Below are 9,418 nucleotides of genomic sequence, written 5' to 3' on the forward strand. Positions count from 1 at the left end.
CCCTCTCTCTCTCCCTCACCAGTAGACATCCTCGAGGCAGGTAATCTGACACTACACATAATGCTTCCACTACCACATGAGAATTCTGTCCATTTCAACACTGAATAATATACTGATATGTCGATTATTTTAAGATTAAAGCCAATAAGTCTTTTAGAACCCTTTTAGTGCAATAAAAAAAAATTGTGACTGGAGAATACGAGATTTAATAAAATTCTTTTGTCATTTTGCGTTTATTGTTTTATGTTACTTTTAATATAATCTACAATGTCTCGTCCTTTATTGAAATTCAATAAAAACGATATTTTATTGAATCTATTTTTATCTCGTCTATTATTTTCTGTATATCGCTCTTTTTTTTAATATTATTTGGCAGTATTGCATTTGTGTTCGTAGCGAACACACGAACACACAAAACTTTCTGTGTAATCTTGGCGTGACGCAGCGGCAGTGACGCAGCGGCAGTGACGCAGCGGCAGTGACGCAAATATAACGCTCAGATATTTTACAATTTACAACACAAAAAAATGTTTTTTTTTTTTATACTTCCGTAAACCAACACTATGGAGAAATAAATATTATTACGTTCTACTTTTTTGTTTTACCATCACTGTTTTATGTTATTTTGTATAGTGATACGAGAGAACGCATATTGAGGATGCATATGTAGATAATACATTGGATATGCATACGTACATAAAATATGGAATACACATATGCATAATTCATTGATATACTGTTACTAATTTTATTTATTTATTTTATTTCTCCACACACACACAAACACACACACACACACACACACATACACACACACACACACACACACACACACACACACACACACACACACACACCCCAGGAAGCAGTCCGTAACAGCTGTCTTACTCCCACGTACCTATTTACTGCTAGGTAACAGGAGCATCAGGGTGAAAGAAACTGCCCATTTGTTTCCACCGGCACCGGAATCGAACCCGGACCCCCGAGGATTACGAGTCCTAAGCACTCTCCACTCAGCCACAGGCCCCCCCTGTGTGTGTGTGTGTGTGTGTGCCTAATAGCCAAAACCGCACTACTTGGCCTAGTATGCAAGATCCGATGTGCATTATAAGCCGAACGATGGTTCCAGAATGGTTCTTTTCTAACAATAATAATAATATATAATATTAGGAACATAAATTACTGACTTAGTTATCTTAAGATAGGAGAGAGGTTAAGAGAGGTCTGGATAGGTAGGTTAGGTTAGGTTTGATCAAATTTCTATGATAGTTTTGACTTAAATAACTTAATATTGCAATCATATATAATACAACGAAAACTTTATCATTTCATAAAATTTTTTTTTTAGAAAATTAAATATTTCACGAAAATTGAGCTTGTTAGGCAACTGTGGCTATTAGGTACATATACCAGATACCTGAAGAGAATAAGGGACGTCATTCATATAAAGTCAAAGCGAATTATGAAAACCTATGAAATAAATACCTTAAAGTAAAATGTTCTTGACATATTCGTAATAATCTTCAAATATTCTTAATAATACACTTCAAATATTATTAATAATATTGTTAATAATATTCTTAATAATATCCTTAAAATATTCTTAATAATATTCTTAAAATATTTTGAATAATATTCTTAAAATATTCTGAATAATATTCTTAAAATATTCTTAATAATATTCTTGAAAACTCTGGGTGTGTCTTGAGACATCTGTTCTGCAAGGTGCTTATGGGAATTTGTATACATACCATGTGTATGTATACATCTGCCTCTTTGCTCCCTGTCTCTCCCTCTCCCGTCTCTCTCTCCCTCTCTCTCTCCTCCTGTCTTTCTCTCTCCCTGTCTATCCTCTCTGTTATTGTATGACTCATATTTTTCTCTCAGTGATCCCTAGTAAATGTTTAACTCCAGTGCCTATATCTTCCTTGTAGGTGATCGTGTACCCGACGAAGGAGTCGCTGAAGAAGGTAGGAGCCGTGCTGATGCTGCTGCTCATCTGGGTCATCTCCTTCATCCTGGCGCTGCCCAACTTCATCTGGCGGACGCTGAAGCATCACGACATCAACCTGCCTAACCTGTGTTCCATCAACTTCTGCTTCGAGGAGTGGCCGACGGTACACGGACGCGGGTACTACAGCCTCTTCGTCATCTTGGTGCAGTACTGCCTCCCTATTTCCACCGTCAGCGTCTCCTACGCCATGATCTGCCGGAAACTCAAGTACCGGATCAAGAACAGCGCCGTCAGGTCGTCTAAGAAGGGCGAACGGGACAACAAGAGGATGAAGAAGACTAATACCCTCTTGATCGCCATTTCTCTCATCTTCTGCGTGTCCTGGCTGCCGCTCAACCTTTATAACCTCGTCGTCGACTTCGTCAACCCCTTCGGCGACGACATGGAAACGATACTCGTCGTGTATGCCGTCTGCCACATGATGGGCATGTCGTCGGCCTGCTCCAACCCGCTCGTGTACGGTTGGCTCAACGACAACTTCCGCAAGGAGTTTCTGGAGATCTTCAGCGTGGTTTTACCCTGCTGGAGCACGACCCCTGCGAGCCGGGGCAGACCGGGGCAGAAGAGGCAGCGGCCCGAGACAGATACCTACCTGCCCTCCAAGTCGCCCTCAGTAGCCCGTGGGAACGACGAGAGGTCGATGGTGCTTTATACTAAGGCCAAGACGACGACGCAGGTCAACGGCTGCTGCGGCGACGCCACCTACATCACACACGTGGTATCTAACGCAACGCTCTAAACAGGTGAGTGACCCTCGCCTGCTCACGCACGCACACGCACCTCTATACACGCACGCACACGCACCTCTAGTAAAGACAAATTTAGACAAATTTGGGTAAAACAAATTTCCTGTTGTGCCATATTTGAGACAGTTGATAGGAGAAAGGATATAGTGACGTTGTGTACCTTGATTTTACTTAAGCTCTTGATATTGTACCACACGAAAGATTGGTTAGAATGACCATGGCCCATGATACTGGGGGTCCGATCTTACGTTGGACGAGGGCATGGTTGTGTTAAGAGAAAAATTGTAATTGGAGTTAAGTCAGAGTGGGAAACTGTTCTAAGAGTGGAGTGCCTCAAGGCTCTGATCTGGGACCTCTGTTGTTTATAATATATATCAATAATTCAGATTCAGGATTAAGCATCAATATTTGCAATTTTGTAGACGATACGAAATTGAAAATCAATTCAAAGACGATCTACATAGACTTTTGAAACGGTCAAAAGATTTACAGATGCAGTCTAATGTTGGTAAATGTAGGATTTTGAAGCCCGGTGATAACAGTTACGAGATACCACCTTGATAGTGTTCAAACAGAGAAGTCTGAAGATGAAAAAGATCTGGGAGGGGGGGTGGGGAGCGAGGAAGTCCAGGATTAATACGAATTTAAAGCCAAAAAATAAATGCATAAACCCTCATCACGGCCCTTGTGGATTTGTTCATTTGATGCATCACGTTATTGTGATTTCTGTCTGTAAGAAATTAAATATGTCAACTTAAACAAAAACAAACCTGTGGACACACACACGGGATAAGTATTAAATGATTTGGAAAACAATGATTGTAAACAATGATTGAAATCAATGGAAACAATGATTTGAAAACTAGGCTGTTAATTTGTGTAACAAATTGCCAGATAATGTAATAGTGAGGATCACTTGGACTGTTTCAAGCGTAGGCTAGACAGATATGTGAATAAGTTTGGGTGGATATGAATAGGAGCTGCAGTTGCCTTTATTATGTTCTTATGATCTTAAAACACACACGCACACACACACACACACACACACACACACACACACACACACACACACACACACACACACACACACACACACACACACGCACACACACACATGTGTGTGTGTTTGTCTATGGGGGCCCCGGTAGCCTGGTGGATAGCGCGCAGGACTCGTAATTCTGTGGCGCAGGTTCGATTCCCGCACGAAGCAGAAACAAATGGGCAAAGTTTCTTTCAGCCTGAATGCCCCTGTTACCTAGCAGTAAATAGGTACCTAGGAGTTAGTCAGCTGTCACGGGCTGCTTCCTGGTGTGTGTGTGTGTGTGTGTGTGTGTGTGTGTGTGTACTCACCTAGTTGTACTCACCTAGTTGTGCTTGCGGGGGTTGAGCTCTGGCTCTTTGGTCCCGCCTCTCAACCGTCAATCAACTGGTGTACAGATTCCTGAGCCTATTGGGCTCTATCTTATCTACACTTGAAACTGTGTATGGAGTCAGCCTCCACCACATCACTTCTTAATGCATTCCATTTGTCAACCACTCTGACGTTAAAAAAGTTCTTTCTAATATCTCTGTGGCTCATTTGGGCACTCAGTTTCCACCTGTGTCCCCTAGTGCGTGTTCCCCTTGTGTTAAATAGCCTGTCTTTATCTACCCTATCAATTCCCTTGAGAATCTTGAATGTGGTGATCATGTCCCCCCTAACTGTGTGTGTGTGTGTGTGTGTGTGTGTGTGTGTGTGTGTGTGTGTGGGGAAAAAAAGTAGTTAGAAAACAGTTGATTGACAGTTGAGAGGCGGGACCAAAGAGCCAGAGCTCAACCCCCGCAAAACACAACTAGGTGAATACACAACTAGGTGAACACACACACACACACACACACACACACACACACACACACACACACACACACACACACACACACACACACACACACACACACACATACATATACACACACACACACACACACACACACACACACACACACACACACACACACACACACACACACACACACAAGCCCACATAAAGAGAATACCGTCTGCGGCATATGCGAGGCTGGCTAACATCAGAACGGCGTTCAGGAACCTGTGTAAGGAATCATTCAGAATCTTGTACACCACATATGTAAGACCAATCCTGGAGTATGCGGTCCCAGCATGGAGCCCGTACCTTGTCAAGCACAAGACGAAGCTTGACAAGCTTGACAAGACGAAGAGGAAGGGGGGATATGATCACAACCTACAAAATCCTCAGGGGAATCGACCGGGTAAACAAGGATGAACTATTCAACACTGGAGGGACGCGAACAAGGGGACACAGGTGGAAGCTGAGTACCCAAATGAGCCACAGAGACATTAGAAAGAACTTTTTCAGTGTCAGAGTAGTTAGTAAATGGAATGCACTAGGAAGTGATGTGGTGGAGGCTGACTCCATACACAGTTTCAAATGTAGATATGATAGAGCCCAGTAGGCTCAGGAATCTGTACACCTGTTGATTGACAGTTGAGAGGCGGGACCAAAGAGCCAGAGCTCAACCCCCGCAAGCACAATTAGGTTAGTACACACACACGGGCAGGCAATATTACGTCTCTCGATACGGCAAAGAAATCTACAAAAGACGAGTGCTGGCAGCGAATGTCGCCAGAGATTGCCTGCTTGCCTCTCTCTCTCTCTCTCTCTCTCTCTCTCTCTCTCTCTCTCTCTCTCTCTCTCTCTCTCTCTCTCTCTCTCTCTCTCTCTCTCTCTCTCTCTCACTCTCTCTCTCTCTCTTCCTCCCTCCCCCTCTCCCTTTCCTTCACGTTAAAAATGAACTGCTACGAACTGCTGTTAACTAATTACGTTAACGATTAATGTTAACTAATAATCACGCTAGGTAGAGGACGAGCCTGGAGCCAGCCTAGTGTACACAGGAGCCAGGTTGGTTGACCATCACACGCTTGCCCGGTGTTGAGCTGCTGCCAACTGCCAAATGAGTAATACGAGACCGCTGATGGAGTGATCATCTTGAGAATGGCACGGCCAATGTTGCTCCCTCTCGCCACCTCTCTCTCTCCCTCTCCCTCTCTCTCTCTCTCTCTCTCTCTCTCTCTCTCTCTCTCTCTCTCTCTCTCTCTCTCTCTTCCTCCTCCCCTACAGGCTTCGCACTTGAAATATCAACAAACCAATTCATTATCTCAACGTCACCTGCACCTGTTCTTTCCTGTTTTTTCATACTTGTATTTTTTCCGCCCTACTTCATGGGAGGACGAGGTGGGGGGGGGGGCGAAGAGGCTGGTTAATTAAGCATCAATCTCACCTGCGAGGGAAGGAGGGAGGGAGGGATTGAGAGAGAGAGAGAGAGAGAGAGAGAGAGAGAGAGAGAGAGAGAGAGAGAGAGAGAGAGAGAGAGAGAGAGAGAGAGAGAGAGAGAGAGAGAGAGTGAGAGAGAGAGAGAGAGAGAGAGAGAGAGAGAGAGAGAGAGAGAGAGAGAGAGAGAGAGAGAGAGAGAGAGAGAGAGAGAGAGAGAGAGAGAGAGAGAATATATAATAACACACACACACACACACCAAACCTGTCTTCTGAAGCCCACATAAAAATAATAACATCTGCGGCGTATGCGAGGCTAGCTAACATCAGAACAGCCTTCAGGAACATGTGTAAGGAATCATTCAGACCAATCCTGGAGTATGCGGCCCCAGCATGGAGCCCGTACCTTGTCAAGCACAAGACGAAGCTGGAAAAAGTTTAGAGGTATGCCACTAGGCTAGTCCCAGAACTAAGAGGCATGAGTTACGAGGAAAGGCTGTGTGAAATGCACCTTACGACACTGGAAGACAGAAGAGTAAGGGGAGACATGATCACTACCTATAAAATTCTCAGAGGAATTGACAAGGTAGATAATGATAAACAGTTTAACACGAGGAGTACGTGAACAAGGAGACACAGGTGGAGACTGAGTACCTAAATGAGTCACAGGGACGTTAGAAAGAACTTTTTCAGTGTCAGAGTAGTTAACGGATGGAATACATTAGGCAGTGATGTGGTGGAGGCTGACTCCATACACAGTTTCAAATGTAGATATGATAGAGCCCAGTAGGCTCAGGAATCTGTACACCAGTTGACTGACAGTTGAGAGTCGGGGCGAAAGAGCCAGAGCTCAACCCCAGCAAGCACAACTAGGTGAGCACACACAGCTCTGACTAAAATAACCAAAGCTTTGCACCTTCCCTCCCTCCCTCCTTCCCTCTCTCCTCCTGAGAAGCTAAGTTTTCCTTACCTGTCAGCCCCCAAGACAGCCACACTGTCACCCACTAATTGCATCCACAGCTTTTCATCACCATCTGCCTCTCAATATAGTCCACTACGGGCTCACCATAGCCCGTGCTACTTAGAACTCTTTGTTCCAGGTAGCGAATCTTAAACAACAACAACAACAACATCTGCCTCTCTCTATCCAGAAACAACCACCCTAACCTAACCTATCTACGCCGAGGCACAGAAAACGTCAACATTTCGGTGGCGTTACGCTCTATTAATGCTAATCGCATTTTTAGTGGATTATAATCGATTCCGTGCAAAGTGCGACGTATTAGGTGACAGAACGGGTTTCACCGACAGCATGGCACTTTTACCTAGCAGTAAATAGGTACCTGGGAGTTAGACAGCTGCTACGGGCTGCTCTTGGGGATGTGTAACAAAAAGAAGGCCTGGTCGAGGACCGGGCCGCGGGGACGCTAAGCCCCGAAATCATCTCAAGATAACCTCAAGAGATCCCAAGAATAAGAATAGAATGGCTCACCCCGCATCCTTAATATAGACTGCTAATACATTATATAATAATGCTAATACAACAGGATACAATTTAATAGCATACAATTTAACATGAAACAAAATAACATGATACAAATTAACATGATACAAATTAACATGATACAAATTACCAGGATACAAATTAACATGATACAATTTAACAGGATACAAATTAACATGATACAAATTAACAAGATACAAATTAACAGGATACAAATTAACATGATACAAATTAACATGATACAAATTAACATGATACAAATTAACATGATACAAATTAACATGATACAAATTAACAGGATACGACTTAACAGAATACAATATGACTCACAATGTACTATATTAGTTAATCAGCTGTTAATTAGAAACAGGTTTTATAGTAATTTGAAATAGATTAACACGCAGGATATTGCTTCATATATATATATATATATATATATATATATATATATATATATATATATATATATATATATATATATATATATATATATATATATATAATGTTAATAATGTCTTTTCAGGGGTCATCAGACGGGTATGTCTTCGCTCGCACCGCAGTGACCCACCACGACCCTCAGTGACCTCGTATGGTCACTGAGGTCAGGTCATAACAGGTCAGGTCGTTTGGATACGACCTGACCTGTTATGGTCCGGGAATACGTCTGTATCTATCTACAAATGGTCTCTGGTCGGAATGTAATCTGTTCTAGCCTGCGTCTGGGCGGAATGTGGCCTATTTTGACCTGTCTCCAGGAACACCGTGACCTCTGGTGACAGGTCACCGTAGGTCACGGTGGTGATGGTGATGATAATGACAGTGATTGATGACAACAATGACAGTGAGTGATGACAACAATGACAGTGATTGATGACAACAATGCCAGTGAGTGACTTAACGCATCACTATATTAATGATGATGATACGAATGATATCTGGGATATTAAATAATAAAAAATAGGGAAATAGGAAGAAGAGAAACAGAACACAAGACCCAATTTCAGACAACAAGGGACGTACTCCACGGATTTTGACTCCCAGTTTTAATCCCTATTTTTGTTCCAATTCCCTTCCCCCTAGTTGTTCGGTCGCCCCCTTTCCCTTCTTCTCGTACCCTTTTCTGTCTTCCTCTCCCACTTGACACATTCGGACGCTGTGCCTCTTCACTTTTCTCCCCACGATTCTCACCAATAAGCAGATTGGGTTTCACGCAGATTGGGTTTCACGCAGATTTGGATTTCAATATTCAACGAGAGTGAATTATGAATTAATGTGAGATGGATTTTCCAGCAAATGGTGCATTGCATTTTGCATTAGAGCGAGAGAGAGAGAGGGAGAAGGGAGGGGAAAGGAATTACTAAGGGGAACGCGCCAAGCCATTACCACTATAGAGCACTTGGATTAGGATAAGGATTAGAGATGGGACGGGTGGAAAGGAATGGTGCCCAACCACTTGGACGGTTCAGCTCTCCTAGAGACGAGTGGTAGTGTTCGACTTATGTCATACCCCACCTCATACCCATTCCACCACCCCCCCCCCAACCACGCCATACCCCTACCCCCCCCCCCACATACCTCATACCTCAACACCTCCCACCCCCCACCCACACCCCCCTTTAGTCTACCACATAGTCAACCCATTCTTTCCCCCCCCCCCGCCCCCCTCGGACATAGGGACAACCAGTATCATGTGTACTGTTTGCTAGTTATGTGACAATAACAGAATATGCAGTATACATATAACTATACCCCCTCCCCCCCCTGTATATAGACATCTTCCTCCTAACACAATGTTCGTATACAAATCATACATATAAACGTACATATTTCAGTAATGAAAAATATTATTAAGGACAATATTGTGTTT

General features: G+C 43.3%; 1 protein-coding gene across 1 annotated transcript; it reads left to right on the top strand.

The window, feature by feature from the left end:
* Window positions 1-1,678: 1,678 nt before the first annotated feature.
* Window positions 1,679-9,152, top strand: LOC138363166 (neuropeptide F receptor-like). Its single transcript, XM_069322156.1, has 2 exons — window positions 1,679-2,757; window positions 8,075-9,152. The coding sequence occupies exon 1, from the start codon at window positions 1,986-1,988 to the stop codon at window positions 2,751-2,753; it is 768 nt and encodes a 255-aa protein (XP_069178257.1). The 5' UTR covers window positions 1,679-1,985; the 3' UTR covers window positions 2,754-2,757; window positions 8,075-9,152.
* The last annotated feature ends 266 nt before the right edge of the window (window positions 9,153-9,418 follow it).

The sequence above is a fragment of the Procambarus clarkii genome, chromosome 10, assembly GCF_040958095.1.
Source record: "Procambarus clarkii isolate CNS0578487 chromosome 10, FALCON_Pclarkii_2.0, whole genome shotgun sequence".
NCBI classification, from domain to species: domain Eukaryota; kingdom Metazoa; phylum Arthropoda; class Malacostraca; order Decapoda; family Cambaridae; genus Procambarus; species Procambarus clarkii.